This window comes from Schistocerca serialis, chromosome 5 (assembly GCF_023864345.2).
Source record: "Schistocerca serialis cubense isolate TAMUIC-IGC-003099 chromosome 5, iqSchSeri2.2, whole genome shotgun sequence".
Lineage (NCBI taxonomy): Eukaryota > Metazoa > Arthropoda > Insecta > Orthoptera > Acrididae > Schistocerca > Schistocerca serialis.
The window spans coordinates 374,029,011-374,048,840 of NC_064642.1; the positions used below are offsets into that span (position 1 = coordinate 374,029,011).

At 43.4% G+C, this 19,830-nt stretch overlaps 1 protein-coding gene across 1 annotated transcript in view; it reads left to right on the forward strand.

Annotated features, from left to right (window-relative positions):
• The window catches only part of LOC126481947 (major facilitator superfamily domain-containing protein 6), a 350,452-nt gene that overhangs the window by 209,685 nt on the left and 120,937 nt on the right, over positions 1-19,830 (forward strand). The window contains exons 3-4 of the mRNA XM_050105905.1: positions 11,824-12,003; positions 18,900-19,222. Coding sequence (XP_049961862.1) covers positions 11,824-12,003; positions 18,900-19,222 — 503 coding nt within the window. The remainder of the gene's footprint in view (positions 1-11,823; positions 12,004-18,899; positions 19,223-19,830) is intronic.

A 19,830-nucleotide genomic window follows, 5' to 3' on the forward strand; every position in this document is an offset into this window, starting at 1 on the left:
TGTAGTAGGGCTACGAGAAGCTGGATGTTCCTTCTGCTGTACAGCAGAAAGATTTAGCAGCAGTGTAGGACTATACATGATTGTTGGCAGCGGTGGTCACGAGAATGTACGTTCGCAAGAATACTGGGCTCCGGGTGGCGATGTGGCCCAACCGAGAGGGCAGACTAGCGTGTTCGGCCTACAGCTCTGGCGCATCGTACTGCGTCTGAACCAGCAACCAGAGCAGCAGTTGGCACCACTGTAACAAAACGAACGTCTACAAATCGGTTAATTCAAGCACAGCACCGAGCCAAACACCCTGCAGCGTGCATTCCACTGGCCCCATCACCGCCATAACATCAGTGGTGTCAAGTGAGAGCTCAATGGAGGGCAGAGTGGAGGTTTGTTGTGTTTTCAGATGAAAGCTGGCTCTGTCTCGATGCCAGTGACTGCGATGTGTTTGTTAGAAGGAAGCCAACTGAGGGCCAGTAACCAACTTGTCTGCGTTCCAGAAATACTGGACCTACACCTGGAGTTATCGTCTGGGGTGCAATTTCATATGAGAGCAGCAGCACTCTCGTGGTTATCCCGCGCATTCTGACTGCAAATTTCTACGTCAGTCTGGTGATTCGACCTGTTATACTGCCATTAGTGAATAGCGTTTTCTAACAAGATAACTCTCGCCCCCTGTTGTAACCAAACGTGTTCTACATAGCCACAACATGTTCCCTTGGCCTGTTTGAACACTACATCTGTCTCCAATTGGGCATATATGGAACATCATCGGACAACAGCTCCAGCGTTATCCACGAACAGCATTAACCTTCACTGTATTGACCGACGGACTGCAACAGGTATGAAACTCGAGCCCACAGACTGACATCCGGCACCCTTACAACGCAATGCATGCACTCCTGCATACTTGCATTGAACATTCTGATGGTTACAGCGATTGTCAATTCATTAGCAGTGACTTACCTCGTGTGTACATAGACCTGTGATCTTGTGATGTTGGTCACTTAAATATGTTAACTAGAGAAATTTATTCCAGAAATTTCATTACTCTACATTAATAATTGTTTGGTGCTATGATTTTTTTTTAATCGTCGGTGTATTTATGTGGCGTAGCAATCGACAGAAATTAGCCGGAGGCAGCGTTCGATCGTGCAGAAGGGCGGCCGCCATCAGAAAAGCGGCAGTGCTGTCGCGCGGGGGCTTCCTCTGAAAAGTGCTGCAAGCTACGAGGCTTCGCTCGGATTTTTAATATTAACAGCTCAGGGAGTGAGCTGTTAATCATGTACGGAAATTCAATTTGAGTGTTGAATTAGCTGAGAAGCCCAACTCCGCATCCAATTACCGACCCCCAGCCACAATGCGGGACCTTAATTATTACGGATATTGCATGCTATTTGTAAGCTAATGCTAATTTGTGATATCCTGTGTGGCACTCATCTGTTCTTCTACACATCAGATATTAGGGTAATTAATTATTCTACAGGGGAATAGTTCTACTACCGGCTCCTATCGCACTGTATCGTTAAAATTCTGCCTGCTATCAAGTAACCTCTTATTCTTCTTAGAACATTTCTTTTTACTCTTCGTGTTTTACCCACAGCTCTTTTTGTACGTACCCACCATTCCTCCCATGAACTAATATAAGAAACGTAGTTATATAAAATTTTACTCGTCGAGACTTGTTTTCTGATTCGTGATGGATGGGGGCCCACGCATTTCCTGACATAATCATATTTACGTCTAGATCTGCATAGGTCTAGGGCAATCTGTCAAACAACCGAAGAAGAAAACGTTTTACAGAATGATGTACTTCACAATGATACTAGTTTCTTACCAGATATTTTCACAAAAAGTCCATCACTTCAATCCTAGAGGTCTCAACGTCTGATTATTTACAAAGATAACCCATGTGATGTAGTGCTCTTGTATGTCATCTATGTCTTACAGCCTTAAGACATCGTCTACATCAAGTAAAAAATCTGGAGTACTGCTTTTGGAAACCTTTGTGTATACGTTGTTTCCAGTTTGAGGCAATACCATTAACACAGATATTAGAAAGAGTAGTTTATAGTCGGCACTGTTCTTGTACTCCATCATTTAGAAAAAATTTAACAGTCGTTGTTTAAGCTACGTTTATTATAACCTTTGCGTCCTTGTGCAAGATTTATTTAGCTTTTGTCAACTTGATGAGATAGTCGCTACTTACCATTACAGCCTGAAAGATATTGTCAGTGTTCGCTTACGGTCTATAGTACTGAACTGTGGGTGATTCTAACAACTCTAGAGCAGATGAACCGTGACCCAAGGAAGAAGTTTCTTATCTGTACCGATCTCCTCGGAGCCCTGCAGGCAACTTCATAGACGTACCCATCGGATTTAATATTCCAGCTGATTCAGGACTCCCGATACGTCTACATACTGAACTAAACTTATCTGCGTCCGAACAGGTCTTGGAAGGCCCAACGGTACCGACCGGCCGGCGTATCATCCTCAGCCCACAGACATCTCTGTATGCGGATATGGAGGGGCATGTGGTCAGCACACCGCTCTCCCGGCCGTATGTCAGTTTACGAGACCGGAGCCGCTGCTTCTCAGTTTGCGTCACAAGGGCAGAGTGCACCCGCGTGCCAACAGCGCTCGGCAGACCGGATGGTCACCCACCCAAGTGCTAGCCCAGCCCGACAGCGCTTAACTTCGGTGATCTGACGGAAACCGCTGCAGCGGCAAGGCCGTTGACGATGAGTCTCCATGGCCGAGGAAAATAGGTGGTATTCTGCTGGCTACCAGACCACACCGATATCCGTGGAAATGAGGCTGCTGACACTACAGTCAGGGAATATTTCCAGAAACACACTGCAGAAACATTTTCTCGCTGTTGAGCCAGAAAATCTAGGCAATTCAGAGATAGAGTGGCTGGAAAAGTCGGAAAATAAGCTGCTGTCTGTGAAACCAACTGTCCGGGCGTGGCGATACTCCATCTGGTCACAGAGCTGGAATGAAATGGCATTGACAAGTCACCGTACAAGTCTTATCCTCTGACCTAAGGCAGCAGTAAACAATCTATTTTAACATATGAGGAGTTGAGTGTGGAACGTGTTTCAAAATTTTCTGAATTGTCCATATTCCATCATAAACTGTTAAGGTGGAGGTTTTAGTATGCTGCGGACTAGCTGGTGCATCCTTTTTTGTTTAGTGATAATGCATCCACATGTGACGGTTATGCCATTCCATATGTCCTCCCTTTCCTTTCGTCCGCCATTTAAAAACTAACACGTGTAATAATTACTGTTCACGTTAACCTGTGACTTGATAAAAGACTATTAATCTCGGTTTATATGCACTAAAACGTTGCCCATGTATATAAAATTCGACCCACAAGTGAGAAAACAAAATCAGATTAACTTTAAGTTTCGTAGTGGCGAGAACTTATGCAAAGCGCAACGGAATAATTAAAGGGTAGCCGAGCAAATGTTAACTAACACAAAAGTGAAACTATAATCCTTACTATAGACGTAATCCACTAACTATACATGTACAGATGCAAATCGTGCTACGGTAATGTTTTTGCTGTTTGTACGCTACTACAACACCCAGTAAGTTTAAAAGAACTGAACTTGCATGGTAGCAGAAATCATCTCAGTGTCTATCTTCAGTGGCTTGTACCTCAGAGTTCAACTACGTCACAAACTTACCTGTATAGGTGAAAACTTTTGTCTCTCCTTTAGCGCAGCTTATTTTTTTCTCTATTGTATTTGCTGCTGGCGTAATACGCCGCTCTGCAGCCCACAGATAAAGTTAAAAAACATAATGAGGAGATATAACACTAAAAAGAGGTGATAAACCGGTGGATGTTTGAAACTGGTACACGGCGAAAAAGTTGTGAAGAAAACATAAAAAACAAAGAGGTCAGTGATGCTGAATAAAAACACTTAGGAAAGAGACAGGCACAATTACAAAACACGGCGACAGTCTGGTTTCTGTTCGCAACACTCTAAAAAGGGGATCACAACATTGAACACTCACAGAGAACACTTCACTATAGAGTACAGAGTACAAAGGCATATGCAAATGGGGTGGGGTGGGGGGGTGGGGGGAAGACCCGGACAGATGACGGGGGAAAAAGGGGGGCAGTCGATGGAGGGAGAGCGTACAGAAAAAGGGGGGAGCAGGGCGGACGCGAGAAAGGAGTGGGTCAGACAGTGGAAGGGAAAGAAGGGGAAAAGAAAGGACTCCGGGGGAGAGAATGGAGTCAAGGAGTGGACAGGTGGAGAAAAAACAGGATGGAAGGAGGGGGAGAAGGAGCCTGGTAAAAGGACAGGGGGAGGGAGGGGAAGTGAGGATCATAGTTGACAGGAGAGATAAATGGAGGGAGAGAGGGCACCATCTGGAAGGGGGAGTTGATGGAAGCTACCTTGGCAAAGGAGATGAAAGGAGATGAAGGATGTAGAGGTGGAGGGTAGGGGGGACACAACGGTGAAGGCATGGCTGCAGGCAGGGGAGAGGAGCAACCAGGGGATGAGGGGGATCAAGTTGTCAGGAGGTGTAGAGGACACAGACATGTTCAAGGAAAAGGAGCAGATGGGGGAAAGGAATCAGGTCCTAGAGGATCCGCATGGGGGATGGGAGGCATATACGGAAGGTGAGGCGGAGTGCATGGTGCTTGAGGATCTGGAGGAACTGATGGAATTTGGGGGAGGAGGCGGAATCCAGGTAGGAATCGCACAACCTAGGATGGGACAGATTAAGGATTTGTAGATGTGAAGGGTAGTAGAGGGGTTCAACCCCCATGTCCAACAGAGTAGTAGAGGGGTTCAACCCCCATGTCCAACAGAGAGGAGTTTAAGGAGATGAAGGCAGTTGTGGGCTTTGGATTGGATAGAGCGGAGATGAAGGATCCAGGTGAGGTGACAGTCAATGGTGAGTCCAAGGTAGGTAAAAGCTTGTGGTAAGGGAAAAATCAAGAAGCCAGAAGGAGCGAGTGGTATGACCTACAATGATTGCCTGGGTCTTAGAAGGATTGATTTTGGACAGCCACCGGTTACACCATGTGGAAAAAAGGTCAAGGTGATTCTGGAGAAGGCGTTGGGACTGTTGAAGGGTATGAGCGAGGACAAAGAAGGCAGTGTCATCGGCATACTGCAGGAGGTGAAACGGAGGAGGGGGGGGGGGGTTGGGAAATATCTGCCGTGTACAGGAGGTGGAGGAGAGGGGAGAGGACAGAGCCCTGATGGTGGTGTGTGGCCCAAGACCTGGAAGCTAGGAGCAAGGGGAGGACTGGAGGTATCCGGATGTTCGATGACATCAGGGAAGAGGGAATAATCAAATTGAGGATCATCTGGAATGGAAAAGACATCATATACGTGGGAGGCAAAGTGGTTGGCCTTACTGAGGTTGACAGGAAAGGGATGGTCACCAAGGACAAGTCTGTTTTACTTCCGTTGTTCAATCTTTGGACTTTTATTTTTAACATACTTACTTTACATATGTATTTTTGCCAATCCTTTTTAGGACACAATCGCCCGATTCCTATTTTGACGTTGGCATGCCAATAATTTGAGGCTATTTCACTTCTGAAGATTACAGTTTAAACTGACGAAACAGGTAAAGTGAAGCAAATAAAGGTTTCCTTGTGGAGTTGACGACTGGCTTTTTATCTCTGTTGGAATCACTATCATGTTCACACTTAATGCAGTGTTAAATAAGTCAATAGAGTATATCATATTTCGTATTTCAATCCAGTTCAATAGATGGTGTGTCTTTGTATTGCCATCCAGATACCACAGAAAAAAGAAAATTAGACGATAACAGCATGAAGTATTATTTGATAAGTGGAGCCAAACAACTTCAAACCTTATATGACTGATATATAACTGGATATTGATCCCATGTGTCGTGAAAAGCTGAGTGTGTGAACGAAGACTTTACATTTCCTACTTTACGCCCTAATGCAAAACGTATCGCAAAAATAAATCTAGCACTGTATAATCTGAAAACCACGTGACGTACTGTCATATAACTGCAACCCAGGTGTGTGAACCAGCAACCATCCCGGTATAATTAAGAACAAAGTCGGTTCAGAATGCGCAATTCACTATGAGAAGACAAGCATCAACTCTGCGAGGTAAAATAGGCACGTTGACATCACGGAAAGCCGAGGAAGGCAAAAGTGTGTCTCACAAGGGGAAGACCTCAGACACGGCCAACAGATTCGGCTCAAATTTGGCAAGTCGCTTGTGTACAACATAAAACGAAGGAATCTAAGATATTTTGGGTCAACACCCCCTCGTTTTTGAGAAAATCACCCCTAAAGGTTATGAAGAGGAATCAACTCAAAATTGGCGGGATCGATAGATAATTGTAAGTAGAGCATTTTACATCATCAGGTATGGGGGGTCCCAAAACGCATTCTTCTCCAGAAATTGTGGTAAGAACTTTTACAACTGCCACTTCGGTACCGACATGCAAAACGTTTTTCGCCGGCAGCGCCGATAGCGCAATGGCCAAGGTAACTGGCTCGGAATGGGAGAACCCGGGTGCGAATCTCGAAGAAACATAGCGGATGTTATTCTTTTCGTTTGTATTTTTCCATATCTCAATTGATAGGGATAGGAGGGTTAATAAGGTAAGTAAATCAATAAGGAATGATAATAATAAGGTAGGCAAACTAATTTCCCAAACGCCGTGAGTTAGTAAAGTATCAAACTTTTAAGCCTTGTCACATGAAAACAACTCCGAGTAAGAGTGCTGCGAATTCCTCACGAGGGATCGCAGATAGCGCGCCGCGCGACGCTTGTTTACAGCGAGGCACGGGACAGAATGCACGCGCGGAGAGTTAAGTTGTCCCGGTTGCCTCTTCGTCATATCATAGTGATAAACGTAGAAGAGTGAAGGTTTCCAGCACGAGCCTTATAGAAGTCAATCGGAAAGAGTTGTTTTCCGTCATTAGGCTGCCGCGAACCTCGCGGATACATGTAATGATTTTTCCATCGTTAATGCGCCGAATGATATACGTTTCGTGAATGAATACAGTGTCCTTCCGTAAGTAACATATGACGAGTACTGTATGTAGTTTGTAGTAATTAGATCGTCTGTTTATGCTGTAGTAACTAGTTATTGTTCGTTGTGTCATATCTTTCGAGATTCGAACCCGGGTTCTTCGGGTCCCAGCCAGTTACCTTGGCCGATGCGCCATCAGCTCTGTCGCCGAATAGCGTTTACCACGTGGGTACAGGAGTGGCAGTTGTATAAGTTTCTTTCCTCGATTTCTGGAAAAGTTTGCGTTTGCGGACCCCATACCTGATTATGTAAAATGCTCTACTTACAATTATCTATCGATCCCTCCAATTTTGAGTCAATTGCTCTTCACAACCTTTAGGGGTGATTTTCTCAAAAACGCGGGGGTGTTGACCCAAAATAACTTCGTTTTAGTTTGTACACAAGCGACCTGCCAAATCTGAGCCGAATCTGTTGGCCGTGTCTGAGGCCTTCCCCTTGTGAGACACACTTTTGCCTTCCTCGGCTTTCCGTGATGTCAACGTGCCTATTTTACCTCGCAGAGTTGCTGCTTGTCTTCTCATAGTGAATTGCGCATTCTGAACCGACTTCGTTCTTAATTATACCGGGATGGTTGCTGGTTCACACACCTGGGTTGCAGTTATATGACAGTACGTCACGTGGTTTTCAGGTTATACAGTGTCTGAGGCCTTCCTCTTGTCAGTTTGCCTGCCACTAAGTCTCGCCGACCGGTTCTGGCGCCAAGCTTCCCTACTTGTTGAATCCCGTCAAAGTTAGGACGACTTGCTAACACACAACTTTTAGTTATCGTCCAAAGATGTACCATCCCTGCAGACAGATAAAGGATTACAGATATTTGAGACAGACAAGTGCCTATCGGCGCGCACTTGTACATGGTATGAAAGGTGTCTAAAAACAAACGTCTTTCCAGGTATTTGTGTGTGTTTCACAAGAGAATTTATAGGAATTGTTTTATGAATCCATTCTATAATTTAAAACACTTTTTCTCAACTCAACCACATTTGCCTCTCCAGACTTTAGTATGGGCGTTAAAGACCTTTCTGTCGGGTGCCTGTATAATTGTAAAGACGCCATTATCAACAACTCACTGAGTTTGAACGAAGCGGTCTAAAAGAGCTACGAGAAGTTTTTTGTTCCTTCTGTGATATTGGAAAAAGACTTGGTAGAAATGTAGCCACTGTACATGACTGCAAGCAGCAGTGGTCACGACAATGTACGGTCGCAAGAAGACTGGCTCTGGACGCCCATTTGGCACTACTGAGAGGCGCATCGTACTGCATCTGCACCAGAAACTGGAGCAGTAGTAGGCTCCAGAGTGACACAACGAATTGAGTGACACAACTGTTACAAATCGGTTACTTCAAGTAGAACTCCGAAAAAGACCCCACTTACGCCTTCAGTGGTGTCAAGCAAGAGCTCATTAGGGTTAGTGCGGAGGTCTGTTGCGTTTTCTGATGAAAGCTGGTTCCATCTCGGTACCAGTAACAACCTTGTGTTGGTTAGGAGGTCAGTTGAGGACCTGCAACCAACCTGTTTGCATGCTAGACACACTGGACCTGCTTCTGGAGTTACAACTCCAGCGTCACCCACAACCAGCGTTAATCGTCTCAGTATTGACCGACCAACTGCAACAGACATGGAACTTTATCACAGAAACTGACATTCGGCACCTGTACAACACAATGCATTCAACGTTCTGGCGGCTACACCGGTTATTAACGTACGAGGCGTGTTTTTTAAGTAAGTGCCGTTTTGAAATAAAAAAAAGACGTGCTAAGATATCCCAATAATTTTATTTTTGCATGAAAGCCTGTACCTTAATCTACGCACTGACGCCATTACAGTCTGATTCTTCCTTGTTTACGTTGTGTACTGAGTATTTAAGATGCCTCCGATAATCGTGAGTCCCGCCGACTGTGAAGTACGGGCTATTATAAGATTTCTTAGTGCTAAAGGTCTACGAGCGATCGATATTCATCGTGAGATCTGTGCAGTTTACCGAGAAAATATTATGAGTGATGGAATGGTAAGAAAGTGGGTTAGAGCATTTAAAGATGGCCGCCTAAATGTGCATGATGAACAACGGAGTGGGCGTCCTTCGGTCGTTAATGAAAGTTTGGTGCAGGAAGTGAGAGAAAACAGACGCTTACGATTTCCTCCTTGCGGGATGACTTTCCAAATGTTTCTCGTAGTGTTTTGTATGGCATTGTGACCGAGCAATTGAATTACCGAAAATTGTGCTCACGTTGGGTACCGAAAATGTTGACGGATGTGCACAAAACCAAACGTTTAGACAGTGCATTGATTTTCCTTGGGCGGTACCACAACGACGGTGACGATTTCTTAAGCCAAATTGTTACGGGCGATGAAACGTGGGTGGCCTACGTCACACCAGAATCAAGGCAACAGTCCATGGAAGTTCAGCAAGGACATCGTTTTGCTGCAAGACAATGCCCGTCCGCATGTGGGGAATCAGACCAAAGATCTCATCACATCTTTTCGATGGGAAACTCTAGATCATCCTCCGTACAGTCCGATCTTGCGCCCAGTGACTACCATCTGTTCCTGCACTTGAAGAAACACCTGGGCGGTCAGCGTCTTCAAGACGATGACAAAGTCAAAACAGTGGTGATGCAGTGGCTAACAAGTCAGGCAGCAGACTTCTATGAGGAGGGTATTCACAAACTGGCGCAAGGTTATGACAAGTGCCTCAATATTGACGGAAATTATGTAGAAAAGAAGATTAAGGTACAGGCTTTCATGTAAAAATAAAATTATTGAGATATCTTGTTGTTGTTGTGGTCTTCAGTCCTGAGACTGGTTTGACGCAGCTCACCATGCTACTCTATCCTGTGCAAGCTTCTTCATCTCCCGGTACTTACTGCAACCTACGTCCTTCTGAATCTGCTAAGTGTATTCATCTCTTGGTCTCCCTCTATGATTTTTACCCTCCACCCTGCCCTCCAATGCTAAATTTATGATCCCTTGATGCCTCAGAACATGTCTTACCAACCGATCCCTTCTTCTGGTCAAGTTGTGCCACAAACTCCTCTTCTCCCCAATTCTATTCAATACCTCCTCATTAGTTATGTGATCTACCCATCTAATCTTCAGCATTCTTCTGTAGCACCACATTTCGAAAGCTTCTATTCTCTTCTTGTCCAAACTATTTATCGTCCATGTTTCACTTCCATACATGGCTACACTCCATACAAATACTTTCAGAAATGACTTCCTGACACTTAAATCTATACTCGATGTTAACAAATTTCTCTTCTTCAGAAACGCTTTTCTTGCCATTGCCAGTGTACATTTTATATCCTCTCTACTTCGACCATCATCAGTTATTTTGCTCCCCAAATAGCAAAACCCCTTTACTACTTTAAGTGTCTCATTTCCTAATCTAATTCCCTTACCATCACCCGACTTAATTCGACTACATTCCATTATCCTCGTTTTGCTTTTGTTGATGTTCATCTTATATCCTCCTTTCAACACGCTGTCCATATCTTAGCACGTCTTTTTTTAATTTCAAAACGGTACTTAATTAAATAACACGCCTCGTACCAGCATTTCACATTTGCAGTGGCTTATCTCGCACTTAGATTACGCTGTGAACTTGCAATGTTTCTCACATAAATATATTACCCAGACAAATGTATTACCGAAATTTCATTACTCCACATTAATAATTTTTTGGTGTCGGGGTTTCTTTCTTTCAGTGTGATTACAATGTGTCATGTGACGTCCGACAGGTAATATTTTGGTTGTCACAATTGTTGTGATTTTTCTGTGATTTCTGCCACAGATTGTGTTTAGATTAGATTAGATTAATACTAGTTCCATGGATCATGAATACGATAGTTCGTAATGATGTGGAACGAGTCAAATTTTACAATACATGACATAATAAACTTAATTTAACAACATAATTGAGTTAATATAACAACTTTTTTAATAATTTTTTTTCTTTTTTTCTTAATTTATATCTAAAAATTCCTCTATGGAGCAGAAGGAGTTGTCATTCGGAAATTCTTTTAATTTATTCTTAAATACTTGTTGGTTATCTGTCAGACTTTTGATACTATTTGGTAAGTGACCAATGACTTTAGTGGCAGTATAATTCACCCCTTTCTGTGCCAAAGTTAGATTTAATCTTGAATAGTGAAGATCATCCTTTCTCCTAGTATTGTAGTTATGCACACTGCTATTACTTTTGAATTGGGTTTGGTTGTTAATAACAAATTTCATAAGAGAGTATATATACCGGGAAGCTACTGTGAATATCCCTAGATCCTTAAATAAATGTCTGCAGGATGATCTTGGTTGGACTCCAGCTATTTTTCTGATTAGACGCTTTTGTGCAATAAATACTTTATTCCTCAGTGATGAATTACCCCAAAATATGATGCCATATGCAAGCAATGAGTGAAAATAGGCGTAGTAAGCTAATTTACTAAGATGTTTATCACCAAAATTTGCAATGATCCTTACTGCATAAGTAGCTGAACTCAAACGTTTCTGCAGATCACCAATGTGTTTCTTCCAATTTAATCTCTCATCAATGGACACACCTAAAAGTTTTGAATATTCTACCTTAGCTATATGCTTCTGATTAAGGTCTATATTTATTAATGGCGTCATACCATTTACTGTACGGAACTGTATGTACTGTGTCTTATCAAAATTCAGTGAGAGTCCGTTTACAAGGAACCACATAGTAATTTTCTGAAAGACATTATTGACAATTTCATCAGTTAATTCTTGTTTACGGTTGGCTGCCTTGTCCCGCAGGTGGAGAGGGCGCTGCTGGAGGCGGAGCCGCGGACTCGGCACGTGCGCTCCCCGACGCCGCTGCGGCACGTGTATCCCGGGCAGTCGCCGCTCGAGGTGAAGTACGCCAACAACTACGACGAGGCGCACCACTCCAGCTGGGTGTCGCCGCTCTTCAGCTCCATTGTCTACCGCACGCAGGTCAGTCTTGCTCTCTCCCCAGCCACTTGCTGCCTCTAGGTCAGTCCTTCGCACAACCGCCCCAACCTGGAGGACGGAGGACTTGTCTACCAGGGTCACCTCCTCTTAGGAGAGTTGCCTTGACTGTGGGTAGATGGCTCTCCTGCATCACTTTCCTTCTTCCTCTGAAAGCAGGGCTGCTTCATCCGTCATCTCAGTTTTTCCGATGGTCTCCATCTCCGCCTTCATGTAGTTGAAGATGAGGCGTAGCGCCGTATAACGATACTGCCTTGGAGGCGGTTAAGTGGGAGATGTGTCTCAGAGCTGGATAATGACAGATGGTGACGCGAGACTGGACGCGCACGTAGTTTATGTATTAGCTGATAGAGGACAGTATTGGATAGGGGGACTTAGAGAGCCTGTATAGGGAGAGAGTGGCCAACCGGACGATACGGCGGCCATTTTTCTGCCAAACTGCGGGCGGGACTTTTGAATGGCCAGTAGTGGAGTAGTGGAGTACACACTCACCGAATCAAAAGCACGAGACAATATGGCGAAATCGTTCGTTAAATGCCTTTCTTTACAGCTGTAATATACTCATAGTAGCCTACTACGTACAGCACAGGACAATTTGAAACAGTGGTTGTAAAAATTATTCGTTACTTGCATTTATCTCCTTTAAAGTTTGTTTACTAGACATATTTCAATGAAAGTAACGTAAATAAAAAGAATATAGTGTATAGCATTTGTTTTGTATCGGAAGTGCATAACGCTAAAGATTTAACGTACCTGTATTACGTCAGATGAATGAAAGTCGTAAGCAGTTGTTTACTTGTGACATGCAAAAAGTGTGAGACGTATTAGTACTTCTTGTCACGTCTTCAAACTTTTTGCATGTCACAAGTAAACAACTGCTTACGACTTTCTTTCATATATATAAATACTGAATATATCTTGTAGATACCAAACGAAAAAGATTACAAAAATCAGGTAATGTTAAGTGTAGGCTACTGTAATAACGACCAAATGTAACAAGAAAACTACCGTATCCCTTCTACCCCACAGTAAGTAAACCTATCAAAAACTGTCTTCAAGAGTACCTACAATTATTTACTACGAATAATGTTTCAGCAACCACGACAACTGCGGAAAACGTGCTTACCACTTGCCTGCGTCAACAGTCAGGCAAAAATACTGAAAAAAATAATGCCTAGTGTTCTGATTCGGAACGAAATAAAGTTTGACGCTATAAAGTCGAATGAAAATGCACGACAATTACAGGAACTTTCCGTTTCCAGCAAGGACTGTCAGATATTGGCTTCAGAAAAGCTTGTGATGCTACCAGTATGCACAAACTGTTAAAGAAACCACAAAACGCTTCATTATTTCAACTCGTATTTAAGATCGCAAACGCTAATTACGTGCTAAAAACGATATACAACTAAATCGAACATGCATGCACAACGCATAACAAGTCTCTCAATAATTCAAATACCTTTTTATCGTTTCGAAAAGTCAACTCAAAAGCACGGCGAACATAGGAAGTGCGAGAGACGTTTGGCAGAAAAATGGCGCCAAAGCTAATCAACCAATCACGAGCAACTTCACCTATGGTCACTCTCTCTGTATACAGGCTCTCTAGGAGGACTGTGACTTTAGTTTCGATTCTGCCCACTAGAGTGCACTAAAGTAATTGAATGTTTTTCATAAACTGTTCTAGTATTTTCATAAAGTGTTATATGTCTTTTTATGTATGTAAAATGTTGTAAATGTGTTTTAGCAGTATGAATGATGTGTGAGTGTGGTTTCAGGTTAATATGGAGATAATTGTTTAACGAGTTATGTAGTAGGATATAGTGTGGGAACATTTCGAAGAAGTATGGTTATGGACAAAGGGGATTGTTGTAGAATAGATTTGTAAAGTAAGTTTATGGTAAAGGGAAAGTTAATTCAGGTATAAATAACAACAGTAAATAACTTTATGCATAAGCAAAACTTCAGCATATTAGATAATTACGTCGGTAAAAAGTACAGTCGTGAGGTTTACTATTATGCGATTGGTTATGGATGAAAGTGGGAGAGTGTTGTTTTTCTATTGGCTGTTGAGTAAACTGATCAATGGTAAAGCAGTATTCGTCGCGCGCCTTTCTCTGCTGGTAGAGAAGACTTAGGGTATTCTAGGGAGGAGTCGAAGCCTAGGCATCAAACAGATCAGACGTGTGTAGTAGTAGCTCCGATGGAAACGATAAGTTGCCGGATCTAGCAGTGTTTCATACATCAAAAGTGTTGGAAAGTGTCGGCATAATTATTCCGATGTGTGTGTAGAAATTTCGGAATTTTTAAGTGAATTTTGTGACGAGAAAAGACATAAATTCCGCGTGGCGTATTGAGCAGGTGTAAGGTGCCAGGCAAATCCAACACCTTCCATGAAAACCCTGACATGATAAGCAAATCCAGTAGTATGTCACATAGCTCCGAATAAATCGTGACATTAAATTAACCAAAGTAATACGAGTAACGAGTGAGCAAATGGAATACCACAGACTAACACAAGAATGCCTAAATGCATATCATACCTTCCCACCGTGAGACAGACGCAGTTCCGAGGGGAGAAACGAGAACAGAAGCCGAGAGCAGAACCGTGTTAAGTTAGAAGGCCCTACGATAAGGGACGGACACCCACGATGCCAGCTAACCGTTAGTACCACCCCACCCCAGCCCATGTTAAAAGCTAGAGCCTTAGCGTGAGACTTTTTCGCGTCTCTGTTACGTCAGGACCACCCCCCAGCCCATGTTAAAAGATAGAGCCCTCCAGAAGAACAGTATAGATCTTACGATAACACAGAAAGGGCTACACCACCCGCAAGTTTTAGCCTGAGCCTTTTTCGCGTCTCTGTCACGTGAGGACCACCCCCCAGCCCATGTTAAAAGACAGAGCCCTCCAGAAGAACAATATAGATCTTACGATAATACTAAAAGGACCACACTGGCTGCAAGTTTTGGCGTGAGACTTTTTCGCGTCTCTGTTACGTTGCAAACTTTAAAAACATTGCCCCACCACGAAAAGTATAACGTTTCTCATTGGATAGACAGAATTTTTGTAGGCGGAGCTTAAGGTTAACATTGAGGCCCTGATTGGTCAGATGAAAACACAGCCCGATAGTTTTTTTAAACCAACTTCGGTAAATTGTAGTAAGGAGAAGTTAGGGGAGAGTTGCTTCCAAGACGGCGAGGTGAGCGGAGCGGTGCTGTCCGCCGCCCCCTGACGAACACCGACAAGGTAATGAACGCACGCGATGCCGCATAACAGCGCATAAAGCTTCACTCAGAACTGCACAAGTCTCATCTGTTACACCCCCTTTTTGCGTAATACTGGCGTCGATCGTCAATTAAAGCTCATGGTGTTCACATTTGCCACTTGAAGTAAAAATCTGAAACGTGATGATTTTTCTGTTATATAGTTATTGAGAAGCCACATCAGCCACTGTAATTTACGACAAGTTAGATAAGTAATTAAAGATAATTGACGGTCACTGTAGACCATTTTGATAGTTTTCTATTTTGTGAAACTTAATTTAAACCTAGATTATAGATGTGATATGGCATAGGTCATGCTACGATCCATTGTAGAACTTGGAAACCCATTCAAGGAATATTTGTTGAACGCAGTTGGTTTTTACCATCCTGTGTTAAAACATTTCCTTTTACCAATAGTGCAATTTATAAACAATGTTTTGTGAGTAGAATAAAATTTCCAATGGTAAACTTAACTGCATTTTCGACGTTATTTTACCAGCTAACTAAAAATAGGAAATCCTTGAATCCCTTCCACTAGATTTAATTAGTATTAAGATTCTTTTACAGGGAGTGCAGTGGGGCTGACGCTGAAATCATTAAGTATTTGGTTATATCATCGCTAGTCTCACTGAACTCTTCTGAATTCTACATGTCATGTGTGGTCTGGCGTCTCCTTACCAGCAACAGGTCCCAGGTTCAAACTAGTCAATTCCCTAAAAAACACGCTCAGAGCGTCGTTGCGCGAAAGTGGTAGGGAGACACGATATAGAACAAACAGACACCACGCAGAATGTCAGACAGGTCGGTGGCTAAAAACTGTGACTGCATTTGGTACCGACAGACTTAATATTTGGCGAGCATTCTCAGCCAAAAACAATCCGTATTTTTGTAGCTATTACGTTTTCGGGAAATGCAACACCATAAACTTGCTAACGTGAGTGAAAGGGATTATGAGTGACTGCGTTAAGACTAGCACGGGCTTGGCAGTGATACTTGTTCACCTAAGTTTCAGAATATATTAATTGAGGACAAAATTTCCAACCTTTTATTTCGTGTTTCTCCCGAAACGTAGATTAGTGACGTAAATTGCAGCCTGGTTCACATCGAAGTACAGCAGGTTTCACTCGGCTTTCTTACTGATGATCTGCTGAGACAATGTTCACAGGTAGGTGCAGGTCTGTCGTAAAGGGACGGAAAGAACCGCGCCGCCGCAAAGTCTTCGCCTTAACTCTGACAATGGGCACTCACGAGGCATTATAACCCAGGCAAGGTGAAGCCGAAGTTTTTCTAACAAGGAGTTACCCCTTCCTCTCCTCCTTTCCCGGCGGATTTGGACCGACTTTTGCTTCAGAAATAATGGTATGGACTGTGTTTACATGGAGTGGACTAGGTCTTCTGGTCCAACTCAACCGATCGTTGACTGGAAATGGTTATGTTAGGCTACTTAGAGACCTACTGCAGCCATTTATATCCTTCATGTTCCAAAACAACGAAGGAATTTTCATGGCCGACAATGCGCCATGCCACCGGTCCACAGTATTCGCGACTGGTTTGAAGAATATTCTGAACAATTCGAGAAAATGATTTGGTCACCCTGATCACCGATATGAATCCCATCGAACATTTGTGGGACCTACTCGAGGGGCCGGTTCGTGCAGTAAATCTCGCACCGGCAACGCTATCGCATTTAGGGACGGCTGGAGAGGCATCATGGCTCAGTATTTCTGCAGGGGTCTTCCAACGACTTGTTGAGTCCATGCCATACCGAGTTGCTGCACTACGCCGGGCAAAAGGAGATTCAACAAGATATTAGAAGGTTTTATTTATTTATTTTTTTTTATTTACACGTCAAGTGCTGTAGGACCAAATTGAGGCGCGAATCTCCAAGGTCATGGAACGTGTCAATACATGAACTTACAACAAAAGAGCAATAACACATAAAAATAAATGTTCATGAACCTGAAAAAAGTCTGTCCATAAGTTTAAGTAAACGCTATCAGCATTACAAAAGAATCAGCTTAATTTTTCAAGAAACTCCTCGACAGTATATAAGGAGTGACCCATGAGGAAACTCTTCAGTTTCGATTTGAAAGCGCGTGGATTACTGCTAAGATTTATGAATTCGAGTGGCAGCTTATTGAAAATGGATGCAGCAGTATACTGCACACCTTTTTGCACTAGAGTTAAGGAAGTCCGATCCAACTCTAAAAAACACAGCGAGCGAACGATTACAAAAGTTTATTAAGTCGTTATTTCGCCACAAACGGCACGTAACACCAACGAAATCTATTAAATTTAATAACTGTATGACAAAGCACAAATAAGTTTGTCAGTACTTAGCTTATAACCGCTACAACTGCAGTGCACGCCGCAAAATGTAAACACACTACTGAGGAGCGAGGCTTAGACGAACGACGAAAGCACACTCACAAATAATAGACCACTCGAGTCAATAACACAGGAAGAAAGACTGAGATTAATGAAAATCCACTAATAAGTTACTTTTACGGCAAATATTAGCACAAATAAACTTTAAAATAAGCAAATGAAGTCTAAAATTTATAAGATATTAACGAGCTATTTCAACAGCAGTGCAGCACACATGACGTCACACCAAAGGTATCCCTTGCAGTTATGCGAACACGGCTATTGTCATTTTCAAAAAAGGGGTGTTCACAGCATACTAATCATGAAGACGATGAAAACAGAGCAACACTTCGCTACCTAGAATTTCGAAATAAACATCTATGTTTATGCTCTCGGTAAACAACATCATTGGGGCAAACTCATGATACGAAAAACGCCCCCAACAGGGAAGATATTTGACTGGAAGATCGATGTGCATTCTCATTGTGTTTTCATTTGTTTACTGTGAACTCCGGCAAGTGGATGAATTATCCTTACCGCGGATACCTGCTGTGTGCTAATGCACCAAAGACAGTTTCGTGTTGTGTTTGTAATAATGTCATGTCCACGTGAATGGTACAATGTGACACATTTATGAACTGGTCTTGAGGGTTAGATGTGAATTACGGAGTAAAAATATAGGGTCCCAGAAAGGACGTACAGCCGTTCATATCTACGTAACGAACAAAATTGTAAAAAAGAATCATGCTCGTTAATAACCTCCTGGTAGCGAAACAGTATTTGCTTGGTTAATTATTTATTTTGTTCTATAGAAAAAGTTACTTTTGGGTGATCAATACAAACGGGACACTCTATAGTTTTCAATACATCCACGTCTTGCCATAACAATGTATCTATCAGTGTGGTTTATCAGTCTCGTGACCATTTCACATACTTCGACATTCCAGTTGCATTGTGCCTTCACCTCATTCTACTTTCTATGCCATGTGACCTGCAGTGAACACATAGGGAGTGGTGACTTCTGTACTGTACAGCGAGGAGATTCTTCCAGATGGCATGGGTGATCACCAGTTGTTGCTGTCCAGAAACGAGTTAGTGACTGATGTGCTGCATTGCGGTTCACATCTCCAACGGTTCGGCCAAGAAGTGATAGACGGAGGACCCCGTCGTCAACGTTTTGTTGCTTATGGCAGACTGTGGTGGCTGTGTTCTCCCCAAATCTAAGTAAGAGTTGCCCTCTGTGCTGTCAACAGGACATAGAGAAGGCGTTCTTCCTGCTGCTGTTGCTGGTGCTGATCGGGGAGTTCTTCAGCGCGCCGGCCATCACGCTGGCCGACTCCGCGGTGATCACGCTGCTGGGCGAGGACGCCGACCGCTACGGCTACCAGCGCATGTTCGGCTCGCTGGGCTGGGGGCTCGCCATGTTCTTCGTGGGCATCGCTCTCGACCACTCGACCGCCTTCCCGGACCACCCGTGCGGTCCGGACGCGCACGAGAAGAACTACACCATCTGCTTCGCCACGTTCTCCGTGCTGATGGGCTGCGCCTTGATCACCGCTACGCAGATCAACTTTCGGTAAGTCTCTCCTTGATAGGCGCTCTCGTCTTATGTCGCAGAGTTCGAGTCGCTAAATTCTAAGTACCATGTTTACAATCATTCCTGTATGAGATAAAGCAAATAACTATTTCATAATTTAAAAACTCACGCAAATGCAGAGCGGTGAAATTGTCGAAAGCGACAGATATTTCAGAGGGCAGCCCCCCATCCCCCTTCAGTCATTCTCAAGATATGAGCAACTGTACGTGCTGCACGTTTTAAACTCATCGGATGCCCAGCCATAGGCTACGGAAAGGAGCAAAGGAGCAAATACACCTTGGAATCACGCTATCTACCACCCAACCACTAAAATCAGAGAGCATCACAGTCAATGCTTTCTCTAAGGGAACAATTCATTGCACAGAGGACTGAATGGAACTCACTTAATCCCCCAGTCATTTTAGAAAAGAAGCAATTGGGCGCTACGCCGAATTCAAACAAAACCCTATGTCGTTGGACATGAGCTCAAGCACTAAGCAAATCCCAGTCGACTATATCGAAATAGTCAAAACTGCTTGAACAAGGGGCAAATCTTCGCAGTTGAGTGGTCTCTTGGGTGATCAGTAATACGGCAGTTGTCTGTAGCC